General features: G+C 43.2%; 1 protein-coding gene across 1 annotated transcript in view; it reads right to left on the bottom strand.

Annotated features, from left to right (window-relative positions):
- The window catches only part of BICDL2 (BICD family like cargo adaptor 2), a 166,911-nt gene that overhangs the window by 3,674 nt on the left and 141,437 nt on the right, over window positions 1-21,800 (bottom strand). Inside the window, exons 8-10 of the mRNA XM_033947146.1 lie at window positions 21,289-21,417; window positions 13,501-13,631; window positions 9,845-9,965 (exon numbers count right to left, since the gene is read on the bottom strand). Of these exons, the coding sequence (XP_033803037.1) occupies window positions 9,845-9,965; window positions 13,501-13,631; window positions 21,289-21,417 (381 nt within the window). The remainder of the gene's footprint in view (window positions 1-9,844; window positions 9,966-13,500; window positions 13,632-21,288; window positions 21,418-21,800) is intronic.

Raw genomic sequence — 21,800 nt, 5'->3', positions numbered from 1 at the left:
CAGCCGGAAACAGAGGGCTATCCAAAGTCGAAGAAGCGGACGGAGGACGGAATAGACACACCACAGGAGGAAGGTGAACAGAATGAGGCTCGGGGACTGGCAGACCGTGAGGGGATCGACAGGAGCACCAAACCACGAGAAGAACCAAATGAGAAGGTAACCAACCGGGACTTAATTTGCCTATATACAAATGCCAGGAGCCTAAGGACAAAAATGGGAGAGCTAGAAGTTATAGCCAGTAAAGAGGACTTGGACATAATAGGAGTCACAGAGACATGGTGGTCCGAGGACAATAAATGGGATGTGGCACTGCCAGGGTACAAACTCTATAGGAGGGACAGGACACACAAGAAGGGTGGAGGAGTAGCACTGTATATAAAGGACTCCATTCCTTCAACCAGGATGGAAACGACAGTAAGGGCGGACAGCTTGGAATCAATATGGGTTAAACTGACAGGAGGAAATGGAGCAGACATCAAATTGGGACTGTACTATCGCCCACCAGGACAGCCAGAAACAAACGACCAGGACCTGCAAGACGAATTGAGGCAGGTATGCAAAATTGGAAGTGTGGTGGTTATGGGGGATTTAAACTACCCTGGAATAGACTGGAACACTGGACACTCCAATTGCACGAGAGAAACTAAATTCCTAGAGGCAACGAGGGACTGTTACATGGAACAGCTGGTCACGGAACCAACGCGAGGGGATGCCACTCTGGACCTAATCCTCAATGGGCTAGGGGGACCCGCAAAGGAGGTGGTAGTACTAGCACCATTAGGAAACAGCGATCACAACATGATACAGTACAAACTAAACATAGGATCACAAAAGGTGAAAAGAACCACAACGACAGCACTCAACTACAGAAAAGGAAATTACGAGGCTATGAGGAAAATGGTGGGAAAAAAGCTCAGCAACAGCTCAATGAAGATGGAGACTGTAGAGGAAGCCTGGGCCCTACTCAAGGGCACGGTGCACGAGGCACAAGACCTGTACATCCCAAGATTTAGGAAAGGGTGCAAAAAGAATCGAGCTCAAAACCCGGTGTGGATAAACAATGCAGTGAAAAAGGCGATAAGTGACAAGAAATCATCTTTCAGAAAATGGAAAAAGGACCCAACAAGGGACAACCAGAAGGAGCACAAAAGGCACCAGAAAGAATGTCACCGAGAGGTTAGGAAAGCAAAAAGAGAGTATGAGGAAAGACTGGCGGGGGAAGCAAGAAACTTCAAACCATTCTTCAGGTATGTGAAGGGGAAGCAACCAGCCAGGGAGGAAGTGGGACCATTGGACGACGGAGACAGGAAAGGAGTGGTAACAGAGGAAAAAGAGATAGCTGACAGATTAAATAAGTTCTTCTCATCAGTCTTCACGAGAGAGGACATATCCAATATCCCAGAACCTGAGGAGATCATAAATGGAGACCACGATGAAAAGCTGGTCCAATTAGAGGCGAGCCGAGAGGATGTCCTCCGACAGATAGACAGACTGAAGAGCGACAAATCACCGGGCCCGGACGGCATCCACCCAAGGGTAATAAAGGAACTGAGAAACGAAATAGCGGAAACACTTTGCCAAATATAATCTATCCTTGAAAACTGGTCAGATCCCAGAGGACTGGAAAATAGCAAATGTCACGCCCATCTTTAAGAAGGGATCAAGAGGAGATCCGGGAAACTACAGGCCGGTGAGCTTGACCTCGGTCCCGGGAAAGATGATGGAAGCACTGGTCAAGGACACAATCTGCGAGCACATAGAAAAAAATGGACAACTGAAGGCGAGCCAGCACGGCTTCTGCAAGGGTAGGTCGTGCCTCACGAACTTACTGTACTTCTTTGAGGGAATAAACAGCCAGATGGACAAGGGGGAAGCCATAGACATCATCTACCTCGACTTCCAAAAAGCCTTCGACAAGGTACCTCACGAAAGGCTGCTTAAGAAGCTGTGGAATCACGGGGTGCAAGGGGATGTACACCGATGGATCAGACACTGGCTGGCGGGCAGAAAACAGAGGGTTGGAGTAAAAGGGCATTACTCAGACTGGCAATGGGTCACGAGCGGAGTCCCTCAGGGATCGGTGTTGGGACCACTCCTGTTCAATATATTTATCAACGACCTGGAGACGGGGACGAAATGTGAGGTCATTAAATTTGCTGATGACACCAAACTCTGTAGCAGGGTCAAAACCAAGGAGGATTGTGAAGACCTGCAGAGGGACCTGACGAGACTAGCGGAGTGGGCAAAAAAATGGCAAATGAGTTTCAATGTGGACAAATGCAAGGTCATGCATGTATGGAAAAAGAACCCGATGTTCAGCTATAAAATGGGGGGAATATTGCTAGGGGTGAGCGACCTTGAAAAAGACCTGGGGGTGATGGTGGACGCAACATTGAAGCCATCGGCGCAGTGTGCAACAGCCTCAAAGAAAGCAAACAGAATGCTGGGCATCATCAAAAAGGGTATCACAACCAGGACGAAAGAAGTCATCATGCCATTGTATCGTGCAATGGTGCGCCCGCACCTGGAATACTGTGTCCAGTACTGGTCGCCGTACCTCAAGAAAGACATGGCAGTACTCGAGGGAGTCCAGAGAAGAGCGACAAAACTGATAAGAGGTATGGAAAATTTTTCATACGCTGACAGGTTAAAAATGCTGGGGCTGTTCTCCCTGGAGAAGAGGAGACTTAGAGGGGACATGATAGAAACCTTCAAAATCCTGAAGGGCATAGAGAAAGTGGACAAGGACAGATTCTTCAAACTGTGGGGAACCACAAGCACTAGGGGGTCACTCGGAGAAATTGAAAGGGGACAGGTTCAGAACAAATGCTAGGAAGTTCTTTTTTACCCAGAGGGTGGTAGACGCATGGAACGCTCTTCCAGAGGTTGTGATAGGCCAGACCACAGTACAGAGGTTCAAGGAAGGTTTGGATAGGTTCCTAAAGGATAAAGGGATTGAGGAGTACAGATATAAGCAGAGGTAGGATATAAAAATGGTCAAATCACTTCACAGGTCAAAGGACCTGGTGGGCCACCGCGGGAGCGGACCACTGGGCGGGATGGACCTCTGGTCTGACCCAGTGGAGGCAACTTCTTATGTTCTTAAGTTTACACTTAATTTCTGCTACTAATTTCTATAGTGCTACTAGATGTATGCAGCATTGTACACATTTTATGCAGGTTCTTTCTCTGCCATCCTGATAAATACTGCTAAGCAGGATATTCAGAAGCACTGTCCCAGAAGAGCTTTTGAATATCCTTAGAGATTGCCTTGGTATGGCTTTTCTGATGCTTCTCTTCTGTATTAGAAAGAAAAAGGACAGGCACATAAGATGATGCCTGCTCAGATGCTCTATAGCCAATAGCCATGTAGAGGACATAGATTTGTCTACCAGATCAGGCTTCTGCTTCTCAGACCAGTCAGAGCAGGGTATGCTGCACTCATAGGGGTAATTCTAAAATTAAAATGCTAACATTTAAGCATTCCTGAAAATCTGCTATTCTATAAATACATACAATCAATCTGTCAGTCAATTAACTCAGAAAAATTTTACTTAAATACTTCTAAATTTTCTTCAGGGATCTCAGTGATGTCACCCCGTTGTGATTTGAACTGTCTTATTTACTGGGAATTTATATATCTTCTCTTCACCGATCCCATCAATGTTTAGATAAAATTTCATACAAGAAACTTTGAAATAGCCAATAGCTCAGCAGGTCGCAAACTCAAGTGTATGTACACGAATGCAAGGAGCCTTGGGTGAATTAGAAGCTATGGCACAAAAAGATAATGTTGACATCATAGGCATCACGGAAACATGGTAGACTGAGGAAAATATCTGGGACACTGTGCTACCGGGATACAAACTATACCGCAGAGACAGAGTGGCTCAAAAAGGTGGGGGCATTGCCATATACATCAAAGAGGGAATTGAATCTACTGGAGAGAACACGCCACAACTGACAGATAAATTAGAGTCTCTATGGGTCAAAATTCTGGGAACAAATGGCCTGGAAACGAAGATCAGCATCTACTACCAGCCCCCAGGGCAGTCCAAAGAAATTGACAGAGAAATGACGGATGAGTTTAAACGCAACTGCAATTATCATGGGCGACTTCAACTATCTGGGAATAGATTGGAACCTAGGCACCTCTGGCTGCGTTAGAGTTCTTGGATGCTTTAGGCCACAGGTGTCCAACCTGTGGCCCCCGTGAAGTATTTTGTGCGGCCTCAGTCAAGGGCGATGCAGTGCTTTCCTCTGCTGCCCCCAGGTGTTTACCGTCTTGCCGGCTCCCTCCTCTGTCTTGCTGCAGCGTTTACGTGTTTGTGCGGCCCCAGAAACATTTTTTTCGGCCAATGCAGCCCAGGGAAGTCAAAAGGTTGGACACCCCTGCAAGTGTAGGCGATTGCTTCCTGGAACAACTTGTCAAGGAAAATACTAGAGGAAATGCAATTCTGGACTTAATTCTAAATGGCCTGCGAGGACCGGCATAAGATGTAGAAGTAGAAGGGACACTGGGAAACAGCGATCACTTTCGATCTGGATGCAGGGGAGAAATATCGGTCCAAAATGACAGCCACATCACTGAACTTCCGAAAAGGGAATTACGAAAGGATGAGACTCATGGTAGGGAAGAAGATTAGGAAGAGTATAAGCACTGTAAAAATGCTAGAGCAAGCTTGGTCCCTTTTTAAGGACACGGTCACAGAGGCGCAAAATCTATATATACCGCATATCAACAAGGGATCAAAGAGGAAAAAGAACAAAGAACTGGTGTGGCTCACTGTAGAGGTGAATGAAGTGATCAGAAACAAGAAAACTTCGTTTAAGGAATGGAAAAGGTAAAACACAGATGAAAACTGGAACAAGCATGAACATAAGGCGGTGAAAGGGGCCAAAAGAGACTACGAGGAAAAAAGAGCCAAGGAGGCGAAGAACTTCAAGCTGTTCTTTCAATATATTAAGGGGAAATGACCCAAGAAGGAAGCGGTGGGACCGTTGGATGACCATGGAATAATGGGAGCACTAAAGGAGGATAAAGCAATCGTTGACAAACTGAACACATTTTTTGCGTCTGTATTTACTGATGAAGATCTACACAGCATACCGGAACCCATCAGGCTATATGCTGGAAACAAAGACAGAAAGCTGACAGGATTGACGGTCAATCTAGAGGAGGTGTGTAGGCAGATAGATAGGCTTAAGAGTGCCATCCATCCGAGGGTCATCAAGGAACTGAAATGGACCGTAGCTGAATTGCTTCAACTAATAGCCAATCTGTTGATCAAATCGGGAAAGATTCCGGAAGACTGGAAGGTGGTGAATGTTACGCCGATCTTCAAGAAAGATTCGAGGGGAGATCCGGGAAACTACAGACCGTTGAGTCTGACTTCGGTACCAGGAAAGATGGTAGAGTCGCTGATAAAGGACCGCATCATTGATCACCTTGACGGACATGGGCTGATGAGGACCAGTCAGCAAAGGTTTTAGCAAAGGCAGATTGTGTTTGACAAACTTGCTGCACTTCTTTGAGGGAGTAAACAGACAGATAGACAAGAGCGACCAGGTCGACATTGTATATCTGGATTTTCAGAAGGCGTTTGACAAGGTTAGAAACATAGAAACATAGAAAATGACGGCAGAAAAGGGCCAGAGCCCATCAAATCTGCCCACTCTATCAACCCTCCCCCAAGCTACACTCTATCAGTCCTCCCCAAGCTGCCCTCCTCTACGCTACCCTCGTAGGGATCCGACCTTCTACGCTACCCTCATAGGGATCCAACGTGGGCATCCCATTTATTCTTAAAATCTTGTATGCTGCTGGCTACGATCACCTGTTCCGGGAGTTTGTTCCAATGGTCCACCACTCTTTCTGTGAAGAAGTACTTCCTGGTTTCCCCATGAAATTCCCCCCCCTGATTTTCAGTGGATGTCCCCTTGTTGATGAGGGTCCTTTTAGAAGGAAAATGTCGTCATCCATCTCTATGCGACCAGTGATGTACTTAAATGTCTCTATCATATCTCCCCTCTCCCTGCGTTCTTCGAGAGAGTATAGCCGCAACTTGTGCAGCCTGTCTTCGTACGAGAAATCCTTGAGCCCCAGGATCATCCTGGTGGCCATTCGCTGAACCGACTCAACTCTCAGCACATCCTAACAGTAGTGTGGCCTCCAGAATTGCACACAGTACTCCAGATGAGGTCTCACCATGCTTCTGTACAATGGCATTATGACCTCTGGCTTCCGGCTAACAAAGCTTCTCCGGATACAGCCCAGCATTTCTCTAGCCTTGGATGAAGCCTTCTCCACTTGATTGGCTGATTTCATGTCTCCACTAATGATCACCCCCAAATCCCGCTCTGCTGCAGTCCTAGTCAAGGTTTCACCATTCAGTGTGTATGTCTTACACGGATTATTGTTACCAAGGTGCATGACCTTGCATTTTTTCGCGTTGAAGCCCAGCTGACAGGTCGTGGACCAGTGTTCCAGTAAAAGCAGGTCTTGCTTCATGCTGTCGGACAAATCATTTTTATTTGCAGTGTCACTTATCGTGTTACATAATTTGGAATCGTCGGCGAATAATGCTATTTTACCTTGAAACCCTTGATTCATGTCTCCTATGAATATGTTGAAAAGGATCGAACCCAAGACTGATCCCTGTGGCACTCCACTGGTCACCCTCGACTATGCATGAACGACTACTTCGGAAAATTGTGAGCCATGGAATCGAGGGTGAAATACTCACGTGGATTAAAAACTGGCTGGAGCATAGGAAACAGAGAGTGGGGGTAAATGGACAATACTCGGACTGGAAGAGCGTCACCAGTGAGGTGCCGCAGGGCTCAGTGCTTGGACCCGTGGTCTTCAACATCTTTATAAATGATCTGGACATTGGTACGATGAGTGACATGATTAAATTTGCGGATGATACAAAGTTATTCAGAGTAGTGAAGACACAGGGGGACTGTGAAGATCTGCAACGTGACATAATCAGGCTCGAGGAATGGGCATCAACATGGCAGATGAGGTTCAACGTGGATAAGTGTAAAGTCAGAGAGGACACATTTTGCTAGAACTAGAACAGATTGCAGATCCTCACAAGTTATATAAATGATTCAATGTCCATGCCCTAAAATTTATATAGGATGGACAACTAGACCTATGAATATTAGATTGAACGAATATAAGTCCCGAGTAAATACAGGAGCTGAAACAGCCCCTTTAGTTCGTCATTGGTCTCTTTTTAAACACAAAATTACAGATTTGAGATGGCGGATCATAGACTGTACATGTTGAGTGGGAGGGAGGTAATATTGAACACATTCTAAATTTAAGGGAACTCCGATGGATGTTTGATCTTAATACTATGATCCCTCATGGGCTAAATTTAACAAGTGACTGGCTGACGTTGGCGATTTGATTGGATGGGTATCCTTAGTTCCGCCTTGTTTGTATGGTTTCATTTTCGTTCGTGATTGGTGGGAGTCGGTATATGTCAGGGTTTTTTTTGTACTTTAGTTCCTCTTTAAACGCTGTGGCCATATTGAAGCCTCGGCATGAACATTATGGAATTAGTTATATACTAAGAAGTTGAACTGTTCTGGTGAGATCGTGAGTTTTATTTTTACTTCCTTATTTTTAGGCTATTCGGGAGTTCTAACTATAATTTTTATCCTTGTAGTAATCTTTTCCCTGACCCTGAGGAAGAAAATTTGAAACGCGTCAGTGGGGATACAGACAGAACTGTTCTAAGATAAGTGGTGATTTCATTAACATCATGATTATATAACTATTTATCATTAAGCACCTGCACTTTAAATATATAGAGTTAAAAGCATTTGCACTTTAAAATTATAAAAGAAAATAATGGTCCAAGGTCTAAGATTTATCAGTTACCTGTTCCTATGAGGATGGCTACCACACCTAAGTATTAAGAACTTTAATATACTCAATGTAGCTTTCTGAGGACCATGGTATGTTTAAACTGATACACTGGACTCAAATAAAGAGGTGACCAAAGTTTTACTAAGATAAATTCCATGTGGGCATTCACATAGAAACATAGAAACATAGAAAGATGACGGCAGAAAAGGGCTATAGCCCATCAAGTCTGCCCACTCTACTGACCCACCCCATTAAGTCTGAGTACTAATAACCTAGTTCCTTAACTCGACCCTCGTAAGGATCCTACTAGGGCATCCCATTTATTCTTAAAGTCAATAACGCTGGTGGCATTGATCACCTGCTCTGGAAGCTTGTTCCAGTGATCTACAACCCTTTCTGTGAAGAAATACTTCCTTATATCACTATCGAATTTCCCTCCTCTGAGTTTGAATGGATGTCCCCTTGTGACCGAGGGTCCCCTGAGAAAGAAGATGTCTTCTTCCACCTCGACACATCCTGTGATGTATTTAAATGTCTCAATCATGTCCCCCCTCTCCCTGCGCTCCTCTAGAGTGTAGAGCTGCAATTTGTTTAGTCTTTCTTCGTACGAGAGACCCTTGAGCCCCGAGATCATCCTAGTGGCCATCCGCTGAACCGACTCAACTCTAAGCACGTCTTTACGGTAATGTGGCCTCCAGAATTGCACACAGTATTCCAGATGAGGTCTCACCATGGTTCTGTACAGTGGCATTATGACTTCAGATTTGCGGCTAACGAAGCTTCTATTGATACATCCCATAAGTTGCCTTGCTTTGGATGAGGCCTTCTCTACTTGTTTGGCGGCCTTCATGTCTGCACTGATGATTATTCCCAAGTCTCTTTCTTCTGAAGTCCTAGCTAGTGTTTCTCCATTTAAGGTGTAAGGTTTACATGGATTTCTGCTACCGAGATGCATAACCTTACATTTCTTAGCGTTGAAGCCCAGCTGCCATGTCGAGGACCAGTTTTCCAATGTAAGCAGATCCTGCGTCATACTATCCTGCAGATTGCTTTCATTTACTATATTACATAGTTTGGCGTCATCAGCGAATAGAGTTACTTTACCCTGAAGCCCTTGGGTCAAGTCTCTTATGAATATGTTAAAAAGGAGTGGACCCAGGACCGAGCCCTGTGGCACTCCGCTGGTCACCTCCGATGTCTCAGAGAGGGTGCCGTTGACCACCACCCTCTGACGTCTTCCACTCAGCCAATCTTTGACCCATGCAATTAGTGTCTCACCTAACCCCATTGATTTCATCTTGTTTAATAGTCTACGGTGTGGGACGCTGTCGAAAGCTTTACTGAAGTTGGAGTTGGAGTTAGGTCAGCTAGACCATTGCCTTCCTGCTGGCACATTCACTAGCTTTTATAGTCATAAGAACAGCCTTACTATGTCAGACCAATGGTCCATCTAGCTCAGTATCCTATCTTCAAAGTGGCCAATCCAGGTCACAAGTACCTGGCAAAAACCCAAATAGTAGCAACAGTCCATGCTACCGCTTGAGGTCAAGCAGTGGCTTCCTCCATGTCTGTCTCAATAGCAGACTATGGACTATAGATTTTCCTTCCAGGAACTTGTCCAAACATTTTTAAAACCAGCTATGCTAACCACTCTTACCATATGGCAATGCGTTCCAGAGCTTAACTATTTTCTGAGTGAAAAAATATTTCCTCCTATTGGTTTTAAATGTATCTCCCTGTAACTGAGTATCCCCTAGTCTTTGTAATTTTTAATGGAGTAAAAAATCGATCCATTTGTACCTATTCTACACCACTCAGGATTTTGTACACTTCAATCATATCTCCCCTCGGCTGTCTCTTTTCCAAGCTCATGAGCCCTAACCTCTTTAGTCGCTCTTCTTTGATCCTTTTCTAGTTCCGCTATATCTTTTTGAGATAATGTAACCAGAATATTCTTACCTGCCATGCCTCTAGCTCTTGAGACAGTGTCACTTTCTGTTCGATGGTGCGAAGCAGCTGCCGGCTCATCGAGTCCCTCTCCAGGGAGCATTTGGTAAGCTCCAATTCCATCTCATTCTTCCTGCATCCAGAGAGAGAAAGAGAGACGATCACACCAGAGAAGTTCAATTTATTAACTTACCTTCATCCCCATTCAAACCATATCACTATTTTCCATCTGCTAGTTATTCAAAATGATTTAGCTGGCTTCTGACCAGTTAAATTGCTTGGTCAAGACTAGTCATTAATATTCAGCAACATTTAACTGGTTAAGTACCACTGAATATTGCGGTTAGTGCCAAACACAAAGTTACCTATCTTAGAGGTGTTATGGGGGGGGGGGGTAATCAGCACTTGGCTCTTTAAATGTTGATATGGGAACTGCATAAATTTCTGTCCTTCTTTACCCCCCTTGTACAAAAATATGAGAGCAGTTTTTAGTGCAGGCTGGTACGCTGAATGCTCTGTGCTGCTCCCGACACTCAGAGTTCCTATGAACATTGGGAGCAGCGCAAAGCATTTAGTTTTTCTGCCTGCACTAAAAACTGCTTCTGCAGTTTTATAAAAGGGGGGGGGGTGTTAATGCAGTAACCCATATTGATAACGAGTAACTAGAAGAACCATGACAGAATAAGTTATACTTTTTGGTGGGTGACCGTGTGCACCACATACAGATATGAAAGAATTAATGCAGAGTGTAGGGGATTTAGTGGTGTATTTAATAAAGTTTGGAGCCCATTGACTAAATTTGTAAAATTATAATAATGTATATTTATCTTATCTTTCCTTTTGTTCATTTACCTTTACACATCCATGGGGGGTGGAGGGTTGGAGGGAGGGGAATAACTATTGATGGGGACATTTGGGTAACTTTATTCTTTATTTATACTATATATTATGTTATATTATGTTATTATTATATGTAGGACAACTGAAAATCTTGAATGATAAATATGTTACCTGTACAGATATTAGTGTAATGTATGTAATACCTACTGTTTGTTCATTTGTATGACACTGTTTTAGATTAACAAGTGTATGTGGAACACTCAATGTTACATATAATGTAATTAAAACAGAGGAAAAAGGACCTCAAAAAACCCCTAGATTATAATCAATAAAGTTATAACCAATTGGGGTTAGGTTTTCATCACCGGTCCAAAACCCCTGTGTGATTATTTAAAATATTTATTTTTATCTTTTTTTATAAAAAAAGATAAAAATAAATATTTTAAATAATCACACAGGGGTTTTGGACCGGTGATGAAAACCTAACCCCAATTGGTTATAACTTTATTGATTATAATCTAGGGGTTTTTTGAGGTCCTTTTTCCTCTGTTTTAATTACATTATATGTAACATTGAGTGTTCCACATACACTTGTTGATCTAAGATCATTCTTGGACACTTAACTGAGTTTCCACTTATTTTTCAGTCTACTGTTTTAGATTAACAATCAATAAAAAATAAAAATGATGGCTGGCTTGAAAATAACTGGATATTCAAAGGCAAAGCCCAAACAAGTTTCAGCTTTGAATGTCTGGGAATAACGCCACTGGCAGTGACAAAACGGTCAAAGGAACACAATAAAAGCACAAAGGGCCTTTAAGTTTCAGGTAATCCTCTTTCAATGATGGAGCTATCATTAAAGTAGGATTACCTGGAACTTGAAGATCCTTTGTGCTTTTCTTGTGTTCCTTTGTGGTTTGTACTTTGAATCCCTCTTCTCTTCTACGGTGACAAAATGGTTACCAGAAATGGCTGAATATTGACCCCATAATGTTTTATTCTGCTAAAAGCATGAATTTAAAGACATATGTACTTCTATGCTCAGCTGTCTGAACATTTTGCTAAGAATGCAGGATGCCTGGACGTCATGTGGATGTCTTTATATTCTAGAATGGCCAAAAAAGATAGACGTACTAAGGACCAAAACATCTAGATAAGTTATTCCCCTCCCCCCCAAAAAAAGATAGACGTCTTGTAGTTTTGAAAATGAACATTTTCTCTGCTGGATTTCTGGATGTCTTTTGCAAAACGTCCAAACACAGACATAGACATCCTATTGAAAATGCCCCTCTAAGGGTAAATATTCAGCCAGTACTGGTGAGTGTTTTGCTGAAAGCCAACGGCATTATTACTGGATCTTCAATGGCATGCCATGTCTGGGCTTTGACATGAATACTTAGTTTATGTGGAACTGGCTAACAGATAGCCGGTTAAGTAAATATTCAGAATTTAAGCAGCTATAAATAACCTCATAAGATAGGACTGTGTTTTATGTGGTCACATTTATGTGGTCACCCTGACCAGTTAAGTGCTGAATATCCGCCTTGGTCACACATGCAGAACACAGATAAACCCTATGCAAATACAGGACCACAAGCTAGAAGTGCATTTGATATATACAAACAAAACCCTAAGATGGCAGATTCTGCTTGCAGTACAACTCCAGAGAAATAGAACCAAATGCATTTCTTCCTGAACATAGACAGCAGAGGTAAATTCTCAAAATCATCATATTTCAATCACTGAATTGAAAATAAAATCATTTTCCTATCTTTGTTGTCTGGTGATTTTATTTTTTCAATCATCTTTTCCCAGTCTGGTTGAACATTCTTTTGTGTATGCTCTTAACTCTTCCTTCCCTGGCATTTCTCTCCTGCACTGTCATTCCCTTTCCTGGTCTGGTTTCCCTCCCCCTTCCCTTGTCTGGCATCTCTTCCCTCCCTTGCCCTTCCCTTGTCTGACATCTCTCCCCCCTTCCCTCCAATGCCTTCATCTGGCATCTCTCTCCCCTCCCCTGCTCTGGTCTGGCATCTCTCCCCTCCCCTGATCTGGTATCTCTCTCTCTTCCCCTGCCCTTCCCTTCTCTGGTATCTCTCTCCTGCCCTTTTCTGGTTTCCCTTCCCTTCTCTTCTCTGGCATCTCTCTCCCCTCCCCTGGTCTGGCATATCTCCCTTCCCCTTTCTAGTCTGGCATCTTTCCCTTCCCCTTCCCTGGCATTTCTCCCCCCTCCTTCCCTGGTATCTCTCTCTTGCCCCGCCCTTCCCTCCCCATCCCCATGCCCTAGTACATCTGCTTCATGGGCAGGAAAAATTCCCAGTCTTTCCTGTCTGCTGCTGCCACTAGATTCACCGGCAGTACAGTTTCAAAATGGCTGCCAAGACTTCTTGGGCAGTCTTGCACAAAGTCTTGAGGGGCTGCCGCATGAAGTCTTGGCAGTCATTTTAAAACTGAATTACTGGTGAATCTTGCAGCGGCAGTGGACAGGAAAGACTGGGGTATTTTCCTGCCCACGAAGAAGCTACTAGACCACCAGGAGCTATAAGGTAGGTCTAGGAAGGCCCATTACTATGGTATTACTGCAGTACCAGTTCCCATTCCCATGGCAATACCATGTAATGGGCCACTGGTATCACAGTAATATGAGGACATGCCCTGAAGCCAATTTTTTTTGGGGGGGCATATCTCCCCTATTCCAATGCCTATGGCCCTAGCCATTTTTAAGGATTAACCTCTTAGACAATAGATCCCCCCCTCACCTCCTACCCCCCCCCCCGAAAAAAAATATAGTTGGTCTACAAGTGATCATAAAAGGAGTCAGAGAGTCTTACTTTATGATGGCTTCATCTCGGTCCATTATGGCTTGTTTGAGGGTGCTGTCTCGATCACTCTGCTGGTACAACTGCCTCATTTTCTCCATTTCTTCTTTAAGGTTGGCCAGCTCCACATGCTGCAGCGTCACCTAAAGAGAGGGAAATTAGACTGGTGAGAAACCACAAGTATTTAAGCAAAATTTAGGACTATGAGAGGCTAAGAGGCCATATACTTCTTTGACAAAAAGGCTCATGGGTATAAGAAGTCACAGTAAAGGGATCTCTTACTTTTCTGAAGTTTGAATTGTGATGGGATGTTGGAGGGTCACATTTTTCTTTGTGACAGTTCTGTGTAGAGCTGGAGCAGGGGAACCAAATGAGAGGCTGAAGAATATAGTGATATAGTAGATAACAGCATGTTAAGGCCATTTGGTCCATTATTTAGGTTTGTTTATCAGATTCTTTTATCTATTTGTCTTCTTTTCTAGTACTATATCACTTTCAATACATGAGCATCCAACTTTTCCTACCTAAACCAACACCAGCCTGCCCCACCCTGCATACACATATTTAAGGCAATTCTATAATGGGGTACCTCATTTAGGTGCCTAATTGAAGCCTATTCTATAAAGAAGAATATGGCCCAGATTTAGAAAGCGGTGCCATAATCGATGGCGTATGAAAAACTGGCACCGGTCGTGTGTCACTCAGATTAGAGTGCGTTTTTCAGACTCGCAGCCCGCGTCGAAGGTAGGCACCCAAAATGTAGGCCAGGATTTTAAAGGCCAACATTCCGGTGCCTGCCTTCAGGGTAGAATCACGCTTAGTGGTGCAGAACGTCAACCATGCCGCTTTTGATGTTTGGCGCCGCTAAGCATCTGTGTAGACAAGATCCCAGTGCCTTATATTATAGGTGCCTCGTGGTGCCTACTTTTTTTCTTTTTAATTTGTTTTTAATAGCATGGTCAATTACCAGGCTGTTAATAACCAATTAAAACAATTAACTTAGGCGCTGGTAGAGCACCTACCGGCACCTTCCTAACAGCACCACTTTTAGAATTTGGGCCTCAGTGCCTACTTTTCTCGCACACAATTAGAGCACATTACAGACTAAAAATTGAGTAGTAACGAACTACAAGGGTAGGACAGAAAATCAAGAAAGAAAAAAAAGGAGGCATAAAGAAGAGTGTTTGCAGGAAGTCAGGGAAAATAAATGGGCTTTCAAAGCAGATTTATACTTGGGATATGATCATTTACTATAGAGAGAAAGGGGAAAGCATTCCAAAGAGAGCATGCAAAGCAGAAGGCGGTGCTAAGGAGCTCATTTTTAAAACAAAAAGATGTCCAAAATATGGCACATAGAGGCACATGGACATTTTTCTGACCAAAACATCTAAGTTGCCATTTTCAAAACTGACTTTTTAGACATTTTACATAGAAACATGATGGCAGATAAAGGTCAAATGACCCATCTAGTCTGCCCATCCGCAGTAACCATTATCTCTTCCTCTCTCTAAGAGAACCCATGTGCCTATTTCACACCTTCTTGAATTCAGACACTGTCTCTATCTCCAACACTTCTTCCTGGAGACTGTTCCATGCATCTACCACCCTTTCTGTAAAAAAGTTTTTCTTTTAATTGCTCCTGCGCCTATCACCTCTTAATCATCCTATGACCTCTCATTCCACAGCTTCCTTTCAAATGAAAGAGACTCAACACATGTGAATTTACACCACATAGGTATTTAAACGTCTCTATCTCCCCTCTTTCCTCTAAAGTATACATATTGAGATCTTTAAGTCTGTCCTCATACGCCTTATGGTGAAGACCACGCACCATATTAGTAGACTTCCTCTGGACTGACTCCATCCTTTTTATATCTTTTTGAAGGTGCGGTCTCCAAAATTGTACACAATATTCTAAATGAGGTCTCACCAATACCTCCTTTTTCCCTACTGGCCATACATCTTCCTATGCACCCTAGCATCCTTCTAGCTTTTGCCGTCTACTTTTCAACCTGTTTGGCCACCTTAAGATTATTACATACAATCACACCCAAATCCCGCTCTTCTGTCGTGCACATAGGTTCTTTTCCCCTAACCAGTACCATTCCTTTGGTATTTGCAGTCCAAATGCATGACCTTGCATTTCTTAGCATTAAATTTTAGCTGCCAAATTTCAGACCATTCTTCAAGCTTCGCTAGGTCTTTCTTCATGTTATTCATACCATCTGGGGTGTCTACTCTATTGTAGATTTTGGTATCACCTGCAAAGAGGCAAATCTTACCTGATAGCCCTTCAACAATATTGCTTATAAAAATGTTAAAAAGAATAGGCCCAAGAACAGAACCTTGAGGCACACTACTGGTAACATCCCTTTCCTCAGAGCGATCTCCATTGACTACTACCCTCTGTTGTCTTCCACTTAACCAGTTCCTGACCCAGCCCATCGATTTGGGACCCATCCCAAGAGCACTCAGGTTATTTATTAGATGTCTATGTGAAACACTGTCAAAGGCTTTACTAAAATCTAAATACACCACATCTAGTACACCCCCTCTATCTAATTCTCTGGCCACCTAGTGAAAGAAATTGATCAGATTTATCTGACAAGACCTACCTCTAGGTTTTTTTTGTCTGCAGTGCATCTAAATCTCAAGGGGGCATTTTGGAGGCATGTTATGGGCGAGATTTGGGCAGTTTTAGCACGTGGACATTTTGCAGTGATAATTGAACTTTTTACAAAACGTCCATGCACATTTTGGACATTTGGGGCTGGACCAGTTTTTAAAAACAATAAGGACCAAAACGATGCCCAAACTGACTAGATGACCACTGGGGGGATGAAGGCATGGTCCCCCACACTACCCTTGTGGTCATTAACCCCCTCCCACCCTCCAAAGTTCTGAATGAAACAGTACATATTTGTCTTTATGACAGCTGCAGATAGCATGGCCAGTCCTTAGTACAACAGAAGCAGGTGTCTAGAGTAGCTTGGTTGGCAGTGCAGTGGACTTTAGAGAAGGGGATCCAGGCCCAATCCTACCCTAACTAGTACACTTGTGTGTTTTGGAGGGCACAGTTTACAATGCTCTTGAATATAATCTATTCTTAAACACTCCAACCGCTTTCATGAAGCGATCCCATTCCTAATGTTTTATCCTTCCCTTTTCCATTTCCTTTCTTTTTTTTTTTAAATTTAACTTTTAACAATGTAACTTTTCCCTTCCCCGCTTTCTTCCTTACCATCACTATCTAGTATGTCCAGTTAAAGTCTGAATATTCACAACCCCACTCTAAATATCTTATTTATTGTATTAGTTTTATCCTATCTTAATTTGTAAACCGGCTAGATACTTGTTGATGGTCGGTATATTAAAATTTAATAAAACTTGAAACAATGTAAAAGGGCTCTGGTGAGATGTGTAGCTGGCATCCTTTATGTAAAGTTCATAGCAGTGCCCCATAGGTGTTCTGCTGGCATGTCTGTGTAATAATAATAATATAATAACTTTATTTTGCATACCACAATACCATAAGCAGTTCAGAGTGGTTTTCAGAGGAAGAGACTGTACACACACAGCGATGTTACAGAAAATACTTTCAATTACATTAGTTAGCCACTCTAGCTAGTATAGATTGTGGCCCCTTCTATGTCCACATGTTTTAGTTTTGGATATTTTGCATTTGGATTTTTTGTATTTGAAAATGGCCAGAAAAGATAGACACACTAAGGGCCAAAATGTCTAGATAAATCATTTTTGAAAAAAAAGTTAGATGTCTGGTGGTTTTGAAAATGGGCATTTTCTCCAACCGATTCTTAGATGCCATATCAAAAGTAGACCTCTATATCTGGCAGATTCAAAGTGAGAACAAAAAACTGAGGGAATGAAGAGATGGTATTCTGTTGGGAACGATGGGTTCTAGAAGGAATATATGGTAGGACAGCTGAATTAAGGTATGACAGTGACCCAATATGAAGAGCTTTGTGAGCTGAAGTGAGGATTTTATGTTGGATCTAAAAAGAAACTGGAAGTCTATGGCAATGACAGAAAAAAGGCCACATGATCAAAACGTTAAATTCATACAATGAAGCATAAATTGAATTACAGTAGTCTAAGCACGTAGCTACTACTATTCTACTGTAATCCTGCAAAGCTAGTCATTCCTACCAATCATTACCACTTGTTCTGACATTCTCGCACCCACAAAATTCTGTAGATATAGGCTACTATTCATAGTAGCCTTCAAGATCAAAGCTATAGCCTCATATTTCACATACATTAATCACTTTGTCGAAGACACTCTAGTTGGCATATTGATATTCATGCTCTCCATTAATTATATCTGATAATGTTCTCATGTAGCACCAGATCCCCCTCTCACTCTATTCTGGAAATAATCTACAGGTATCCACTAGGGATTTTGTTCTTTGGGTGCTCCGCAACCATCAAGCGTCTCCTTCTCTAGTGCAACCACTCCACTTCCATTTTTGTCATTTGTGACATTCAAACCATATGAACGGTTTAAGAATATTTAAACAGAAAAAGGGGATACAGTCCACCCTCTTAAGTAAAAGGAAACAAATTCTGAGAACATTGTGTAATAGTTCTTTGACAAAAAATATATTACTCAGTGCAGCAATTCAGCTTTCCAATTATGAGATCTATTTTTGAGGCCCTGCATTGCTTTTAATCTGAAGGTATTATCCCAGTCATTGCTCCAAAAATCCTTTTAGCTCCACTTCTCCTACCAATTCCAGAATGCCCACCAACCTTGAATTATTCCTTGTCATGCAATTCTCCTCTACAGAAGTGAATCTTTCCAGCAGACCAGCATTTTCCCATTCTGTGGTGGTGGCCAGAAGATTCTAATGTTTCTGCATGGTTTCAAGCTTATCAAATATTGTTAATATATAGAAATAAAATAAAACATAAAGGACTAAGTCTCGTAATATATGTTTTGATTATCGTTCATAGGTAATTCTTCTTCTTCAGTTCAGAAATGAGTAAATGTTAACCAATTTCAGATTATATAAGTGAAGCATAAAGCATTCCAATGAGAGTCTCACAGGAAGAGGGTAGGGATGGTTAAGGTAAGAAACTGGGAAAACTGGGTGGGTGAGAAACAAGGGAGAGATGGAAGGGTGATAAGAAGGTGACAAAGCAGTATAATTTTATGATTTGAAAACACAGAAACATAGAAAAATGAAGGCAGATAAAGACCATATGGTCTATCTAGTCTGCCTACAATGGTTAGGGCTCTTCAGTTTGGAAAAGAGACGGCTGAGGAGAGATTTGATTGAAGTCTACAAAATCCTGAGTGGAGTAGAATGGGTGCAAGTGGATCGATTTTTCATTCCATCAAAAATTACAAAGACTAGGGGACAATCGATGAAGTTACAGGGAAATAATTTTAAAACCAATAGGAGGAAATATTTTTTCACTCAGAGAATAGAAGCTCTGGAATGCAGTACCAGAGGCTGTGGTAAGAGTGGATAGCGCAGCTGGTTTTAAGAAGGGTTTGGACAACTTCCTGAAGGAAAAGTCCATAGTCTGTTATTGAGAAAGACATGGGGCAAGCCACTGCTTGCCCTGGATTGGTAGCATGGAATGTTGCTACTCCTTGGGTTTTGGCCAGGTACTAGTATCCTGGATTGGCCAATGTGAGAACGGGCTACTGGGCTTGATGTACCTTTGGTATGAACTAGTAAGGCTATTCTTATGTTCTTATGGTAAAGGGGCAATATCTGGCTCTGGAAGGAACAACTAGGGGCTGCAGATTGACATATACTTGAAACCACCTGGAAACGATCCTTCTCTCATACTGTGACAAAGCTGTGAAACCAACTTCACCCGGACATTCGAGCTATAGTAAACTGCTACCCTTCCGGAAAAGTGGTACAAGCCATATTGTTCTCAAACTAGCACATACCCACCTTACACTTTAAAGGCCTATGTCCCCCTCACTGCCTTCCAGCCTTTGTCCCACCCCCTCCCTCGAAGCTTGCCTGCCTGCCTCCCTCCTGCACCGAAGTCTGGTCTACCCGCTGCCGATTATTCCTTCCCCCTGGTCCGCCACCAAAGCAAGTCTGCCTCCCTTCCTCCCTGCTGCGCCAAAGCCTGGCCTACCCGCTGCCAATTCTTCCTCCCCCCTCATGGTCCACTGCTGCTCACCGCCCACTGCTGCAGCAAATCCAAGAAGGGAAGAGCCAGGCGTGGGCAGCGGCGCCGGCCCACAAGCCTTCACCTGATGTCAATTCTGACATCAGAGAAAAGGTCCGGGAACAGTGTTAGACCCCCGCGGCATGGATTAAATTTGCTTACAGGTTGCTGCAGGAGAGAGGGCAGCAAGGGAGTCGAAGGGAGGGGAGCTTATATCACCTCAGCAGGCATTTGGGGGCCCTCTGTAGCTGTGTGGCCCAGGGCAGTTGCCCTGCTTGCTCCCCCCTAACACCAGCCCTGATCTTGCACTCACCTAGACTTATTCTTCGGCATACTTTTATTTTGCACCCTTTCTGAGGAACTTTCTTCCATTTGGAATTTGTATTAAATCTTCTTTTTTTGAAAAACTTTTTATTTAACATCAATAGAGTACACAGCATAACGTACCATAAACCATAAACAAAATTTAAGGCAGTTTTGAAAGAACCCATAGGTGGGTGGTGTTGAGGATTCTTGGGTTATGATGGTCAGTCAGTTGCTGCTTTGCTTTCTCAGGTCTAATTTTGATCTAGCTCTGCTATCCTTTCTTGTTAATTAATTGGCATTCATATCCTCTCTTTACTGATTGATTTTGTAAATTGCATTATTGATTGAATCATGACAAGCAGTATAAATATAGCAAGTTCAAATAAACATACAAGTTGTGCTCATAAGTTTACATACCCCTGATAGAATTTGTAAAATGTATACCATTTGTGGAAAATAAAAGTGATCCTGTAAAACACCATTCCTTAATTTAGGAATATTGGTCAGGTGAAGCTATTTATCATCACAGAATTGTCTGTAGCCTTTAGTAATCATAATGATAACTGAACTCGCACAGATTTCCCCCTCCCCCCGCTAACAACCCCAGCAGGAGGGATTTCCACTTTCTCCTGCCGCCACCCCCACAACATCCTGGGCAGGAGGGATGCCCACTCCCTCCTGCTGACACTCCCCCAAACACCCCCACCCCAAGAAACCCACCTGGACCCACCCCCCATACTTATTTCTGGAAAGACGGCTGGAGGGATGCCCACTTTCTCTGGCTGGCAGGCCCACCTCTTTAAAATGGCGGGCCTTCCCCTTCTCAGTGCATCCTTAGGGATCTGACCAACCTGGCCTCATTCCCAGTGCATTCTGGGATGCACTGGGAGTAGCCTACGACTTTGATTGGCCAGATCCCTAAGGTCACTTCCATGGCATTCCTTCTGCTGGGGATGTTGTGGGGGAGGGGGGGAAGATGACAGGAGGGAATAGGCATCCCTGCTGCCATGGACATTGTGGAACACAGCAGGTTGAGGCTGTAGGATAAAAATAAGGGGATTTTGCGGCGATTTAGAGGGAGTGGGCATTCCCCCTGCTGGCCCACTTGCGGTGGGGTTCAGGGGTTCCCTGCCACGGCCGCTCAGCTGATCGTGGCAGGGGAATTCCCCTCCTCCCCCATCAGCTGAGCGGCAGGGACTTCCCAATGCTGCGATTCTGTAACCAGTGCCCTAGAATGAATGACAAGCGATCGGCGGCCGCTTTTAAGGCAGCCACTGACTTGGGCACTGGTTACAAAATCCGGTCCTTGGTACCCAGTTGTGTTTTTCCAGGTACCTGATCATGGAGCCTGTTGATCTCTTCTTCTTTTTCCTTTAGAAGTTCTTGTTCTCTTTGGGTTAGATACACAACTTTATGTTTCTGATGATCTTCTATTACAGGTGTTGTCATCTGGATATTAGGAACCTAAAACCCCGAGCAATAAGATGTAAATAAGTGTTCCTTAGAGGGGTAATCTGTTAATTGTTAGTGTGCACTATTACCATTATTGTGTATTACCTGCCAAAAGGTCTATAGTAGGAGTGGGGAAAGAGGGTCTCAATCCAGTCGGGTTTTCAGGATTTTCCCAATGAATATACAAAATGTGAGAGTGTGTAATGTTTAGCATTTTAATATGTATGCTTGTAATTTTGTAAACCACATAGTTTTTATGCGCTATGTAATGCAGGAGTCAATGCCCAGGAAAAAGATCCAGGTGCCATCATTGAGGATATGTTGAAACCCTCAGTTCAGTGTTCAGCGGCAGCTAATAGAATGTTAGGAATTACAGTAGAAGTTAACCGGTATTC

Source organism: Geotrypetes seraphini, chromosome 5, assembly GCF_902459505.1.
Source record: "Geotrypetes seraphini chromosome 5, aGeoSer1.1, whole genome shotgun sequence".
NCBI classification, from domain to species: Eukaryota; Metazoa; Chordata; class Amphibia; order Gymnophiona; family Dermophiidae; genus Geotrypetes; species Geotrypetes seraphini.
Note: the sequence above shows the minus strand (reverse complement) of the source record. Positions and strands in the feature narration are given on the sequence as shown.